General features: G+C 40.9%; 1 protein-coding gene across 3 annotated transcripts in view; it reads left to right on the forward strand.

Moving 5' to 3' along the window:
• Nucleotides 1–5,699: 5,699 nt before the first annotated feature.
• OTOA (otoancorin) overlaps nucleotides 5,700–15,906 on the forward strand; it is a 67,043-nt gene continuing 56,836 nt past the window's right edge. For all 3 annotated transcript variants that reach the window (XM_004373331.2, XM_023728521.1, XM_023728522.1), the window contains exons 1-7: nucleotides 5,700–5,843; nucleotides 6,170–6,198; nucleotides 6,292–6,322; nucleotides 6,440–6,467; nucleotides 7,954–8,041; nucleotides 9,507–9,638; nucleotides 13,598–13,833. In XM_004373331.2, the coding sequence (XP_004373388.2) occupies nucleotides 5,735–5,843; nucleotides 6,170–6,198; nucleotides 6,292–6,322; nucleotides 6,440–6,467; nucleotides 7,954–8,041; nucleotides 9,507–9,638; nucleotides 13,598–13,833 (653 nt within the window). In that variant the 5' untranslated portion in view covers nucleotides 5,700–5,734. The remainder of the gene's footprint in view (nucleotides 5,844–6,169; nucleotides 6,199–6,291; nucleotides 6,323–6,439; nucleotides 6,468–7,953; nucleotides 8,042–9,506; nucleotides 9,639–13,597; nucleotides 13,834–15,906) is intronic.

The following is a 15,906-nucleotide window of genomic DNA, read 5'->3' on the forward strand; positions in this document are numbered from 1 at the left end:
ATAACACTGCTAAGAATGAGAATTTCAGAACACTTAATTGTGCTCACGAGGAACCTGTAAATAGACCGAGAGGCAGTCATTCGAACAAAACAAGGGGATACCTTGTGGTTTAAAGTCAGGAAAGGTGTGCATCAGGAGTCTATCCTTTCACCATACTGAGCAAATAATCGGAAGAACGGGGCATCAGTGTTGGAGGAAGACTCATTACAACCTGTATTATGCAGATGACACAGCCTTGCGTGCTGAAAGTGAAGAGGACTTGAAGTACTTACTGATGAAGATCAAGGAGTATAACCTTTAGTATGGTTTGTACATCAACATAAAGAAAACAAAAATCCTCACAACTGGACTAATAAGCAACATCATGATAAATGGAGAAAAGATTGAAGTTGTCAAGATTTCATTTTACTTGGATTCACAATCAACACTCACGGAAGCAGAAGTCAAGAAATCAAATGATGTATTGCGTTGGGCAAATCTTCTGCAAAAGATCTCTTTTAAAGTGTTGAAAAGCAAAGATGTTACCTTGATGACTAAGGTGTGCCTGACTCAAACCATAATATTTTCAATTGCATTATATGCATGCAAAAGCTGGGCAATGAATAAGGAAGACTGAAGAAAAATTGATGCTTTTAAATTATGGTATTGGCAAAGAATATTGAATATACCATGGACTGCTAAAAGAATGAACAAATCTGTCTTGGAAGAAATACAGCCAGAATGTTCCTTAGAAGCAAGATGGTCAGACTTTGTCTCATGTACTTTGGACATGTTATCAGGAGGTACCAGTCCCTCGAGAAGGACATCGTGCTTGGTAAAGTAGAGGGTCAGTGAAAAAGAGGAAGACCTTCAATGAGGTGGATTGACACAGTGGCTGTAATAATGGGCTCAAGCTTAACATGAATTGTGAGGCAGTGTTTCGTTCTGTTGAACACAGGGTCACTATGAGTCAAAATCAACTCAATGGCACCCGACAACAGCTACAACAAGGTTTATTTGAATCAGTATCCAAACAATGCCCTTATTCTACAACTGGTTGATGTATCTCTTAAGTTTTTTTTTTTTTTAGTTCATAGGTTTTTTTCTCTCTCTCTTTCTCTTTGTCTCTCTCTTTCCAATGTATCTGTTGAAGAAACCAAGTTGTTCTAGAGAGTTTCTTTCTCATAGTCTTGATTTTGCTGACTGCATTTGATCTATCCAACATTTCAAATATAGTGCCCTGGGTCTCAGTCCTTAAAACTCACCTAGTTTCTCCCTAGCCTCACTTTCTTGGTGATTTCGTCTTAGTTTATGGGTTTAAACATATGTCAAATACCATATATACCATCTCTCTCCAGTCTGGATTTCTTCCCTACACTGCAGACCCAAATACCAAACTGCCTTCTCACTATCTCCACTCTGATATTTATTTAATAGGTACCTCAACTTAGCATGTCCGAAACTGAGCTCTGGGACTTCTCCCTGAAACCTGTGTCTCTCATGGTTCTCCCATCGCCCATCCTTCTAGATGATCAGGCCCAAGTCCTTGGAGTCATCTATGATTTCTCTCTCCTTTTTATTCCTCACATCCAATATGTTGGCTCTGCCTTCAAAATATCTCTGGAATCCAACCACTTTGCTCCACTATTTATGGTCTGAGGCCAAGGTATTATCATCTCTTACTTAGATTGGTCATCCTGCTTCAGCCAATGCCCCTTTCAATGTATTTTCAACAGAGCAATCAGTATGATTGATACAGTTAAAAGCTAGAGCATGCCACTGTTTTGCTCAAAATCCTTTGGTGGTTCCCCTTTCCCTCCAAGTGGAAACTATAATCCTTACAATGGCCTTAAAGGCCCCACTCACTCTGGCACCATACCTCTCCCATGTCATCTCATATTGCTCTCACTGCACTCACCTGTTCCCCACCACACTGGCATCCTTGTGATTTATTGAACATTCACACTACTGTCCTCTTTCTGGAACATTCTTTTCCCAGATATTCCCATGATTCATTCCTTCACTTCCTCAGGTCTCTACTTAAATGTCATTCTCTCAGGTCTTCCCTGACCAACTGTCTGCAATAGCACTCACTCCCTTCTGTGCCTCTTTCACCTGCCCTGCTTTATTTTTACTAATATTAACTTATTTTATCCTCATATTCTATGATGCAGGTACCATTATTAACTTCATCTTACAAATGAGGAAATTGAAGCACAGAGAGATTAAGTAACTTGCCCAATGTCACACAGCTAGTATAAGTAGCAGAGAGATGGAATTCAAACCAGGTAGTCTGACTCCATAAACCAAACCACGTGCTGTTGAGTTGAATCAGACTCATGGTGACCTCATTTGTGTCAGAGTAGAACTGTGCTCCATACAGTTTTAAGTGACTGTGATCTTTTGGAAGTAGATTGCGAGGCCTTTCTTCTGGGATGCCTCTAGGTGAATTCAAACCACCAAACTTTTGGTTAGTAGCTGAGTGCTTAACCGTTTGCACTGGTCCATGCATTTACCTTTTCTTTTTAAAATAAACTTTCGTGAGGTATAATTTACATACAATAAAATGCACTCATTTTAAGAGTACAGTTTAGTGAGATCTGCATAACCACCACCACATTTAAGATACAGAAATTTCTATCACTCTAAAAAGTTCCCTTATGCCTCTTTGCAGTAAACTGCCCCCAACCCACCCCAGTAGAGTCCAGGCAACTTCTGTGTTGCTTTCCATCACTGTAGAGTATTTTCTAGGGTAAGAATTTCATACAAATGGAATCATGTAATGTATACTTTTTTTTATTACTGGCTTCTCTTGCTTGGCATAATGTTTTTGAAGTTCATGCGTGTTGTTGCATGTATCAGTAGTTTATTTCTTTTACTATGCACATAATGTGCCTTTTTTCTTTGAGTGCTTTAAAAAAACTTTTTATTTTGAAGTAATTATAGATTCAGAGGCAGTTGCCAAAACATGTACAGGGTGGTCCTATATACTCTTCACCCAGTTTCCCCCAGTGGTTACATCTTGCATGACTATAGTACAGTCAACACCAGGACATTGACATTGGTACAATCCACAGAGTTTATTCAGATTTCATCAGTTTTACCTGCACTTCCTGTGTGTGTATGTATATATAGTTTTAAAAGAAATTTTTGTCGCATGTGTAGATTTGTGTAACCACTACCCCAATCAAGATACAGAACTATTCCATGACCACAAGGCTCCTTCATTCTACCCCTTAGTAGTCACACCTCCCTCTCTCCCTGGAAACCACTAATCCTTTCTCCATCTCTATAATTTTATTATTTCAAGAATGTTGTAAAAGGTTACATACATTATGTAACCTTTTGTGATTGGCTTTTTTCACTCAGTGTAATTCCCTTGATTCCATCCAAGTTGTTTCATATATCAATAGTTTCTTCCTTTTTATTGCTGAGTAGCATTCCATGGTGTGGATGTACCACATTCTAAACAACAGAATTTAACTATTCACCCGCTGAAGGACATTTAGATTGTTTTCAGTCTTGGCTGTTATGAATAAAACTACTATGAACATTTGTGTATAGTTGCTTATGTTTTTGTTTCTCTGGGATAAACACCCAAGAGTGCAATTGCAAATGCATGCTTTGTTTTATAAGAAGCCACTAAACTACTTTTTCAGAGTGAGTGTGCCATTTATATTCCCACCAGCAATGTGTGAGTAACCCACTTTTTCTGGATCCTCTCCAATATGTGGTTTTATCACTATTTTTTTGTTCCAGCCATTCTGATACATTTGTAGTGATATTGTAATTTTAAATTTTCCAAATGACCAATTAAAACTCTATGGATAACAATGGCCCAATCCTCAATCCATAATGGGGATGGCACAGGGCTGGGCATTGCTTCATTGCATTGTGCATGGGGTCGCTATGAGTTGGAGGCTGACTTGATGGCAGCTAACAGCAACAACTAATGGTGCTGAATGTCTTTCCAAGTGATTATTTTCCATCTGTATATGCATTTTGATGAAATGTCTGTTGATGTCTTTTGACCTTTTTCTGATTGGATTGTTTGGATTTTTTTTACTGTTCAGTTTTGAGAGTTCTTTATATATTCCAGATACATGTCCTTTGTTAGATTTTTTTTTTTGTCATTAGTTTTCAGCAATTTGACTATGATGTGCCTTAGCCTGGTTTTGTTCATATTTCTTTTGCCTGGGGTTTGCTGTGCTTCTTAGATCTGTGGGTTGATAGTTTTATCAAACTTTAAAAAATTTTGGCCACTATTTCTTCAAATATTTTTTTTTCTGCTACTCCTTCCTTTCTTGGAACTCCAGTTACGCTTATGTTACATAGCTCAATATTGTCCCAGAGCGCTCTTCACTTTTTTGTCTTTTTACCCTGTATTTTATTTTGGACAATTTCTATTGCTATGGCTTCAAGTTCACTGATCTTTCTTTCTGCAATGTCTAATCTGCTGTTAATCATATCTAGCTTATTTTTAAATTTCAGATATTGTATTTTTCATCTCTAAAAGTTCCATTTCGGTTCTCTTTTGTATCTTCCACATTTTTCATTAACATACTCATGCTTTTCTCTACTGTCTCGAATGTAAAGTATGTTTATAATAGCCATCCTTGTCTGCTAATTCAACAATCTGTGTCATTTCTGGGTATGTTTCTGTTGATTTGTTTTTTTCTCCTGGTAATGGATCATATTTTCTTGCTTCTTTGTATGCCTGATAATTTTTGATTGGATGCTGGACATTTTGGATTTTACATTGCTGGTTACTGGATTATATGATATTCTCTTAAATATTGTTGGAGTTTGTTCTGGGATATAATTAAGTTACTTGAAATCAGTTTTATCCTTTCAAAACTTGATTTTAGGCTTTGTCAGGGAAGGTCCACAGCAGACCGTAGTTTAGGGCTAATTTGTTATTGAGGCAATACTCTTCTGAGGATTCTCCCTGAAGGGAAGAATTTTCAGCACTGTGTGGGCTCAAAGAATTGTTCTATATACTGGAGGTTCTTTCTCCAGCCTCAAATGATTTCTTACATGCATGGGCAGTTAAGTATTCAGCCAAGGACTTAAAGGTACACTTCTGCCAGTCCCCAGAACTCCCTGTCTGTGCAGCTCCCTCCTCTCCAAATGTTCTTCTCTGTGGATTCTAGCTTCTTTGACTCCCAACTGTATCTCTTCAACTCAGCAAGACCTCCAGGCTCTGTTTGGAGTCCCTTCATTGTGCAGTGGCCTGGAAACTCCCAGCCAGTCAGCTGGAGCAATTGTAGGTCTCAGTTTATTTGTTTCCCTTCTCTCAGGGATCTCAGTCTTGTGCTACCTGTTGTCCAATGTCCCAAACTTTTGTTTAATATATTTTTGTAGGTTTTCTAATAAGGCAGGAGAGTTTATCCCTGGTCAATTACGCCATCATGACTTTTTTTATTGGTGAAGTTTCAGTTTGTATCTTTTTTCCATTAACTTATTTGTCGTCTTCTTATTGAATTCTAAGACTTCTTCTTACATTCTGATACAAGTCCTTTGTCAAATATAACAGAGTCTATGCTTTTAACCACTTCTCTTTGCTAGACTGAGAAGAATGGGGTGGGGAAGGGAATGTACACAGGCCATTGTAGTCACCTAAGAGAGAGATGATTGTGTATTAGACTAGGATAGGGGTTTAGATGGAATAAAGTAAAAATATCTAAAAAACAAAAGCAAACAAAAAATCCTTAAAGGATTCTGGGTCTATTTGTCTTTTCCTTTTGTCTTCTGAATGTTTAACCACAGGAGAATGTCTCAGGAACCTAGGACATACTCCCTTTTCCTGTTCCTTTTTCTGAGCCATGCAGTGGTATGTCGGAGAGTTCCAAATTCCAGGCAGGGTAAGTCCTGAGGGAGGGATCACTCTACATGGTTTCTACACATGTTAGAAAATGAAGTGTGTTTGGTATAGATGAATTTATATGCATGATGCTTTAGAGTGTTTTGGAGTATGTGTGTGTGTATGAAGGATTTTCAGGATTATTCTGGAAGAGTTTTTGAAACTAAGGTTTTCCCATACTGGGTACATATGGACATAGGTATGGTTAAAATTCACTAAAAATTTCCATCATGACTGACTGTTTTGGGCTCTTTACCTAACCCATATTTGTATTTTTGAAGGTCACATAATTCAGTTCTAGTTAGACATTCAATGACTTTCTTACAGATTTGCATCCATTGTTGCAAAAAATGGCAGTAAGTATTCCATTTTCTTTTAATCAAAATCCCCTCTACTGGAACATGCCAACTTTTGGATGTTATAGTTGACGTTATCTCTTTGCCTTTTAGGAAGAAATAATAGAGGGAAGCTATCTGAATGGTAATGAATCCACTCTGTCCCCGCTTGCTTCTTCCAAGAATTTCAAACAGAATGCAGCTGTGATCTCTCTGGAATGACTCCTTTTTAAGTTGTCTTTTCATTTTATTCCCATTGTAGCGTTACTGGATCTCATACAGTTTCAAAGGTAACCCATCCTAGAGAGGAGGGGAGGAGAGGAGATGGGATAGATTTTTAATAAATATTATTAATGGAAGTTTCTTAATTGTACAAAGTAATGCATACTCATTACAAAAATGTCAATCAATGCACAAGTGCTCTCAAGTAGACACATTTATTCCAGACACATTTATTCTTCCTCCACTCTAGTAGAAGAACTAACATTTATCAAGTGCGTACTATGATAAGCATGTCTGTTCTATCCGTATAAACTCATTTAATCCTCACAAGTACCTCTTGAGGTAGGTCCTGTTGTTATCCCATTGCATAGAATAATGAAACTGAGGCACAGGGAAATAATAAAAAATCACTTGCTCAAGTTCACACAGCTAAGAAGTGATGAATTTGACTTGTGCACTGAGCAGCCTGGCTCCAGGGCCCACTTCCTTCACTGCCGTCCTATATACTGCGTGCTGCACACTGCCTGTGTTAGGCCCTGGGGACATGGACAGGGAGATACAGAGTGCTGTGGGAAGACAAATATTGACAAGTAATTCTAAAATGATGAGTTCTATGAAGGAGAAGAAATGGGGGCCATGGGGCCCCATTATGTGAAAGATAGCCAAAAATACTCTTCCCTCCAAAATAGCCCCAGTTGATAGTTTTGGGCATATCCTTTCAGGCTAAAATTTTTATTTATTTATTCATTCATTCATTTATTTGTTTACTTATATACAACAAAAATAGGATTATAAAAGACAATTAAACAAAAAACCCAAACCCACTGCTGTTGAGTTGATTCTGACTCATAGTGACCCTATAGTGACCTTATAGGACAGAGTAGAACTACCTCATAGGATTTCCAAGGAGCAGCTGGTGGATTCGAACTGCCGACCTTTCGGTTAGCAGCCAAGCTCTTAACCACTGTGCCACCAGGGCTCCAAAAGGCAATTAGTGAGCATTTGTTTACTGTGTTGGACAGCATTCTAAGCACTTTACGTGTGTGTGAACTAATTTAATTTTCATAGTTATTATCCATATTGCATAGAAAGAAAACTGAAGCCCAGAGAAATTAACCAAATATGCCGAAGGTCACACAACTAAGTGGTAGAGCAACGATTCAAATCAGGTTTTGAGCCAACACTCCTAACAGTGCATATACCAGTCTCCTGTATACATAGCGTCTGACTTTTAAACTTAATATAGTACAGACATCTTTCCAAATCAATATATTTGGATTTAAGTGGATTGTTTGGGGAATTAGAATATTGCAGACAGCTCAGAAATTGATCACTGTCTTTGAGAGAATGGGATCCAGGCAGAGTTCTAGGATTAGAAACTTCCCATCGTGAGGCTAGATTAACAAATCTCCTGCTTTGAAGAACGACGCTCCTAGTATCCCTGGCCCGTTCCTCCCATCCTCTCTGGAGTCCCCTGGGGGCACTCAGCTAGTGTAGCACTGCTTATAGGGTAACCTGTCATCCCGACCTTCTCCTGTTTGTCTTCGGCTGAAGCTCCCACGTGTGGACGGCTGACCTGCCTCACAGAGTCCTGGCCTATCTGAATTCGCGGAATGTCGCCTTCACCATCGCCAGCCTGCAGGTGAGTACTTGAGCCCCATCAGTATGTTCCCCTCTCAGTGCTCAAGGATTGCAAACTCAGGGGCCAGGTAAGTTGGAGAAGTGGGCTGGGGGTAGAAATGTACTTCACTCTCAAAATTACAGTGGTTCACCTCTGCTTTCAGTGATGTCACATTGATAACTTGAAATCAATCATGGTGGGAGTATTTACACCATGGAAATTGGTAAATGCTACAGATCAGGACTGGGCAGTGTTTCATTCTGTTGTACATAGGGTCACTACGAGTCGGAACTGACTCGATGGCACTTAACAACAACAACAACAGATCAGGGCTTGATTTATTGCTTTGCTGATTGTCTAGATTTAAGAAAGTGGTGGAGAAAATGTTAATGATGCAGATGAAACTTAAAAGTGTGCTGTGTCTGTTGCCATTAGATTGTGAATAACACAGAAAATTGAGGAACTATTCTTTCAAGTATTCACAAACTATTATCTGAGTGGCACATTATTAGTCATTGTCACTGAATTTTAACTGTGGAAGTTGTGCTGGCTAATGTTGGTATGTATATTTTCACAATAAAAAAAAGATAATTGTCTGATTCAGCCAAGAAGTCACTCACATCATTGACAAACAAGTTCTGACATACGTCTTTGTTGCTTCAATTTCTTCTTGCTCTTTAATGTAAATAAAAATATCAACCAACAGTCTCGTCAGAACTACAGTCAGAGCACTGGTTGTTATCCATTTACCAGGACACCACTAGCTGGAGGTGACTGATGGCCTCATGGCATTTGCGTTCTTTCTTGCATACATCAGTCTGCAGCAACCCAAAGAGAGGCAATTCCTCCCTTTTCCTCTTTATCAATAATGTTTCTCATGAGATGTGTATACTTTAATCTAAGACATACTATCTCTCTTTATATATATATGTATATAAACTCATGGCAAGCCCATATGTGTCAGAGTAGAACTACATTCCATAGGGTTTTCATTGGCTGTGACTCTTTGGAAATGAATTACCAAGCCTTTCTTCTGAGGTGCCTCTGGGTGATCTTGAACTGCCAGCCTTTTTGTTAGTAGCCAAGCACTTAACCATTTGCACCACCCAGGAATTACACACACACACACACATTTTTTCATCCAAAATTTATTTATTTAGCATCTACTTTTGGAGCCCTGGTGGCGCAGTGGTTAAGAGCTCGTCCACTTGGCTCCTCTGATTATCACCAGGTGGGGATGCATGCCCAGAGTTGCCAGATCTTTGCATTTACCAAGAGAAGTTGGAAATCTGAATTCTTGTGAGAAATCCCCTGACTTAAATATTGGCAGCTAATGAAACATTTTGGAGCTGGCCAGTTGGAATGTCTGCAAGATGCCTGTATGTAGTCTCTGCTGTAAAGTAGGTGCAATGGCCGGGCCGCTGGCCATGGTGCTCACCATGAGCTCCCATCCTGTCCCGACTGACTCTCCTGACTGCACATCTAGGCAGCCATGGAAAATCACCTGGAGCAGCGTTTGTACCAGCCCCAGAAGCTACTGGAAGACCTGAGGGAAACAGATGCTCAGCGTTTCCGCACTGCTATGAAATGCCTCTTAGAAGACAAGAAGGACCACTTGGTGAGATGTTCTTGGCATCTTGGGAGTAGGGTAGTCCAGGACTAGTGGTTATTTATGGAATTGAATGAGTCTGACTCAGACCTTGGTCCTTCTATATCTCTCCCTCCCTTTTTCTCCCTCCCCAATCCCCCGGGAAGCTTCAGATCCTTGGTTCTCACTTACTCCAAAGATCAAATGAAGAGCCTTACAGTTCATGTTCTTATGGCTACTAAGAAGTGAGGAGGAACTGAAGACCTTCCAGTAATTTTGTTCATAAACATCCATGAATGATAACTTTGCACCAGCAGGCACTGGGTTCAGAAATGAAAGACTATCTGCCCTCAAGTAGCTTACAGTCTGCAGGGGAGACAGAAAACCGAAGCAGATCAGTTTTACAAAATGAAGTTAGTGACATAAGAGCATTACAAAGCAAAGCCTCTGGATCCAAAAGGTCCTTGGGATCCAGAAGGGTGAGGCTTAGTGTTTTCTTTGTTGGAGACAGTTTAGTGTGGAGCAGTGTTTCCCAAAAAGAGTTGAAACATATAAACATTTTGATCATTATGTGTTTATTTTAATGTCAATTATTAAAATACAATGACCACTTCAAATCTGTAAGTGTGGTAGGGATGTAATATTTTCCTTTGAAATGAATTTAAGTTAAAAAAGAGTTTGTAAAGAAAAATATGATGTAAATAATAGTGAAGGCAGTACAAAGATATGGCAAAAATTGTCGTGGTCTGTGAGACTAAGAACGATTAATGTGTGTTGAGGGTTTACTACATGTCAGGTATTATTCAGGGGAGTGGTCAGCAAACTTTTCTGTGAAGACTAAACCTGTTGCTATTGAGTCGATTCCAACTCATAGTGACACTCTAGGATGGAGTAGAACTACCCCACAGGGTTTCCAAGGCTGTAGTCTTTACTGAGGAGCCGTGGTGGTGCAGTGGTTAAGAGCTCAGCTGCTAACCAAAAGGTTGGCAGTTCGAATCCACCAGCTGCTCCTTGGAAACCCTATGGGGCAGTTCTACTCTGTTCTGTAGAGTCTCTGTGAGTTGGAATCGACTTGATGGCAATGGGCAATCTTGACTGAAGTGGATTGCCACATCTTTGTCCTGCAGAGCAGCTGGTGGGTTTGAACCACCGACCTTTTGGTTAGCAGTTGAGCGCTTAACCACTATGCCACCAGGGCTCCTTGTAAAGGACTAGATAGTAAATATTTGAAGCTTTATGGACCACACCATCTCTGTTGCAATCACTGACTTCTGGCATTGTAGCTCCAAAGCAGCCATAGATGATAGGTAAACAAATGGGCATAGCCATGTTCTAGTGTCTTAGTTACCTAGTGCTGCTATAACAGAAATACCACAAGTGTATGGCTTTTAACAAACAGAAATTTATTCTCTCACAGTTTAGAAGACTAGAAATTTGAATTCAAGGTACCAGCTCTAGCGGAAGACTTTCTCTTTCTGTTGTTTCTGGGGGAATGTCCTTGTCTCCTTTCAACATCTGTGGACCCGGTGTTCCTTGGAGATCTTCCCCCAGGTCTAGGACGTTCTCAGTGTAGGGAACCCAGGTCCAAAGGATGTGCTCTGCTCCCAGCTCTTCTTTCTCAACAGTAGCAGGTCCCCTGATCTCTGCTCCTTTGTTTAATCTCTTTTACATCTCAAAAGAGATTGACTCAAGATACAACCTAATCCTGTAGATTATACCCTGCCTGCCTCAGTAATATAACTGCCTCTAATCCTGCCTCAGTAACATTATGGAGGTTAGGATTTACAATACATAGGATAATTACACCCGATCACAAAACTGGAGGTCAGATGAGAAGATTGCAGGGTCAAGAGAGAGAGTGAGCTTTGCCAGAATATCCATTTATACACTATGCAGGCCACACTCCCAAAGAAACTCCTCTTCCAATGGATTGGCTGCTCACATCAGATCACAAAATGAAAGGTGATTACATAGTGTCTGCCAAACCGCTGAGAATCATAGCCTAGCTAAGTTGACATGTAAGATTAACCATCATACCTGTGATATTGAGATGTAATAGCATATTATGTTTGCTGAGTGTTTAGTAGGCACCAGGCATTTTACATTTATTATCTCATTGAATTCTTACACACTTCTAAGAGATGGGCACTAGTTTTATCTCCATTTTATAGAGGAGGAAACTGAGACTTAAAAAGGGTAAATAATGTGTGCAAGTACACATAGACAATAAGTGCAGAGCTTGGGATTCGAACCTAGGAATGTCTGGCCCTAGGACTATTGGGTTTAACCTACAGGACAGTCATGAGAATTAAATGAAACGATGCATGCTTGCTCCATGCTTGGCATGGTGCCTGGTGTGTAGTCAATGCTCAGTAAAGTGGCGGCTGTTATTTTTGGAGGGTGTGTTGGGTGAAGGTCAGAGGGATCAGTCACATTGGAACTTAAGCTTGTCAGCATTCCTGGGTTTTGTGGTCCAAATTAATTACTCATTCATTCATGCTAACAGGCTGTTTTTTCAGTGTCTTCTAGGTACCAGACACTCCATAGGCACATGGCTTGGCCCTCAAGGACTTTTCTGGCTTAACTCTGGCTGCACATTAGATCAACTAGTTGTGTGGGCTCCACTCCAGACCAATTAAATCAGAATCTAGGGGGGTGGTGCTGGGAATCAGTATTTTTTAAAAGCTCCCCAGGTGATTCTTTTTTTTTTTTTTTTAAATTGTGCTTTAGGTGAAAGTTTACAGCTGAAGTTAATTTTTCGTTCAGAAATGTATACATATTGTTTGTGACACTTGTTGCAATCCCCACAATGTGACAGCACACTCCCTCTTTCCACCCAGGGTTGTCTGTGTCCGTTCGTCCAGTTCCTGTCCCTTCCTGCCTTCTTATCTTGCTTTTGAACAGGAGCTGCCGATTTGTTCTTATATATTTGATTGAACTAAGGCGCACATTCCTCCCTTGGGTTATTTTTTGTTTTGTAGGACCGTCTAATCTTTGTCTGAAAAGTGAGCTTTGGGAATGGTTTCTGTTCTGGACTAGCAGGGTGTCCAGGGGCCATAGTCTCAGGGGTTCCTCCAGTCTCTGTCAGATCAGTAAGTCTGGTTTTTTTTCTTGAATTTGAATTTTGTTCTTCGGTTTTCTCCTGCTGTGTCCGGGACTCTCTGTTGTGATCCCTGTCAGAGCAGTCAGGGGTGATAGCTGGACACCATCCAGTTCTGGTGGAGTCCCTGGTTCGTGTGGTCCTTTAGTTCTTTGGGTCCCCAGGTGATACTGAAGTGTAGCCAGGAGTGAGAACCATTGGTTTGCAGGCAAGACAGACCCATAAACATCTAAATGCATCGTAGGGCTTCATTCAGAATGCTCCAGGAGCACATAGTAGAGGGAGATTCATTCTGACTGAGGTCGGAGGGGATCAGAGAACATTTCACCGAGGAGGTGATGATTGAACTTGGCCATAAAGGATGAGCTGGATTTCTCTAAGGAGTCCTCGGGTGGCACAGACGGTTAAGTGCTTGACTACTAACTGGAAGGTTGGTGGTTTGAATCCACCCAGAGGTGGCTTGGAGGAAAGGCCTGCTGATCTGCTTCTGAAAGATCACAGTCATTGAAAACCCTATGGAACGCAGTTCTACTCTGACACACATGGGGTCACTATGAGTTGGAATCTGGTTTGGCAACTGGTTTGGGGTTTTCTGGTTTTGGATTTCTGTAGGAGAAGGAGATGGGAAGTACATTCCAGCTAGAGCAAGGCCTGAAGGGTAATAGTCATAGTGTGTCTGAACAGTGAGAAGTCACCTAGTGTGGGTGGAACAGGTGAAGGCTTTGACTTCGTTCTGTAGGCGATGAAGAGTTCTGGAAGGTTTGACATAGCAGCATGATGTAGAACAGTGGTTCTAGATTTCTCCACTACTGCAAAGTGTGGTCTCTCCAGGGGCTTCCAAATTAAGAGGCAGCTCTCAAAACAACCCTGGTGTCTCCCATTCCTTCAGGAGCTGGAGGACGTCGTCATTGACTTGAGAGAAATTCGGGAACGAGCTTTGCAGAGCCCTGGTGTGATCCGCAGCCTGTTTCTCATCACGCTGGAGAGGTGTTTCCAGGTGCTGAATGCCCTGGAGTGTGTGGAGATCCTGGGCAGGGTGCTGAGACGGTCCTCAGGCAGCTTTATCCAGCCGGACATCACACAGAGGCTCCCCCAGGACCTTCATGAGGATGCCTTTAAGAACCTGTGAGTATTTCCTTCCAACCCTCTTAACTCCACACCATATTCCTCAGTAGCTGTTGGGAGAATTCAAGGAGGGGAGAAGGCAGATGGGGAGGTTCAGATGTGAAGTCTGGAGCAGCTTAAAATTTGTATTTAGACGTGGTTTGATTAAAACAGTGTCTTCCAAATGTTAATCCTTCTTCTACCATTCTCACAATTTTAACTATATCTGAACCTTGGTGGTGCAATGGTTAAGCCTTCGGCTGCTAACCAAAAGGTCGGCCATTCAAACCCATTCAAACCCACCAGCGGCTTCGTGGGAGAAGAAAACCTGGTGATCTGCTCCCAGAAAGACTACAGCCTAGGAAACCTTATAGGGCAGTTCTACTCTGTCCAGTAGGGTTGCTATGAGTCAACAACATACACCACTTGCACTATTGCTGTTTTTCTTTATATCGACTCATTCTTTTTACTTAAAATATTTATTTAAAAAGTAAAGTTGATATCATTACTGTAAATAGGAAACCAATATCATTTGTAACCATAAAAGTAAATACAATGAAAACAAACATGTCACTAATCCTAGCTAGACATGTTGACTGTGAGGCTCTGAGCCTACAGCCTATTCTCTTACTTAAAAAGGAAATTTGTTGTTAGCTGACGTCGATAGACTGTGGCTCATAGTGACCTTATGTATAACAGAACAAAACGTTGTCTCGTCCCATGCCATCTTCATGATCATAGCTATGTTTGAGTCCATTGTTTCAGCCACTGTATCAATCCATCTCATCGAGGGCTTCCTTCACCTCCACAGATTCTCCACTTTACCAACCATGATGTCCTTTTTAAGTGATTGATCTTTCCTAATGATGTCCCCAAAGTAAGCGAGCCAAAGTCTCACCATTCTCGCTTCTAAGGAGTATTCTGGTTGTATTTCTTCCAAGACTGATGTATTTGTTCTCCTGGCAGTCCACAGTATATTCAGTATTCTTCCCCAACACCACAACTGGAAGGAGATTAGCATGTGTTAAAAACCTACTGGAGTCCCTAGGTGGTGCAAATGGTTAGTGCCCTTGGTTACTAAACAAAAGGTTGGCAGTTTGAGTCCACCCAGAGGTGACTTGAGAGAAAGGCTTGTCGATCTATTTCAGAAAAATCAGCCTATGGAGAATGTAGAATGGTACAACCACTTTGGAAATCAATTTGGTGCTTCCTTAAAACCCTAGAAATAGAAGTACCATACGATCTAGCAATACCACTCCTTGGAATATATCCTAGAGAAATAAGAGCCATCACACGAATAGGTATATGCACATCTATGTTCATTGCAGCACTATTCACGATAGCAAAAAGATGAAAACAACCTAGGTGCCCATCGACGGACGAATGGATAAACAAATTATGGTATAGTCACACAGTGGAATACTATGAAACAATAAAGAGCAATGATGAATCCGTGAAACATCTCATAACATGGATGAATCTGGAAGGCATTATGCTGAGTGAAGTTACTCAGTCACAAAAGGACAAATATTGTATGAGACCACTATTGTAAGAACTCAAGAAAAGGTTTAAACACAGAAGAAAACATTCTTTGATGATTACGAGGGTGGGGAGGGAGGGAGAGAGGAATTCACTAACTAGGTAGTAGATAAGAATTATCTTAGATGAAGAGAAGGACAACACCCAATACAGGGGAAGTCAGCACAACTGGACTAAACCAAAAGCAAGAAGTTTCCTGAACACAACCAAACACTTCAAGGGACAAAGTAGTAGGGGCGGGGATCTGGGGACCATGGTTTCAGGGGACATCTAGGTCAGTTGGCGTAACAAAGTTTATTAAGAAAGTGTTCTGTATCCCACTTTGGTGAGTGGTGTCTGGGGTCTTAAAAGCTAGCGAGTGGCCATCTAAGATGCATCAATTTGTCCCAACCTACCTGGAGCAAAGGAGAAGGAAGAACACTAAAGACACAAGGAAAATATTAGCCCAAGAGACAGAAAGGGCCACATAAACCAGAGACTGCATCAGCCTGAGACCAGAAGAACTAGATGGTGCCCAGCTACCACCAATGACTGCCCTGACAGGGAACACAACAG

This window comes from Trichechus manatus, unplaced genomic scaffold, assembly GCF_000243295.1.
Source record: "Trichechus manatus latirostris isolate Lorelei unplaced genomic scaffold, TriManLat1.0 scaffold00024, whole genome shotgun sequence".
NCBI classification, from domain to species: Eukaryota; Metazoa; Chordata; class Mammalia; order Sirenia; family Trichechidae; genus Trichechus; species Trichechus manatus.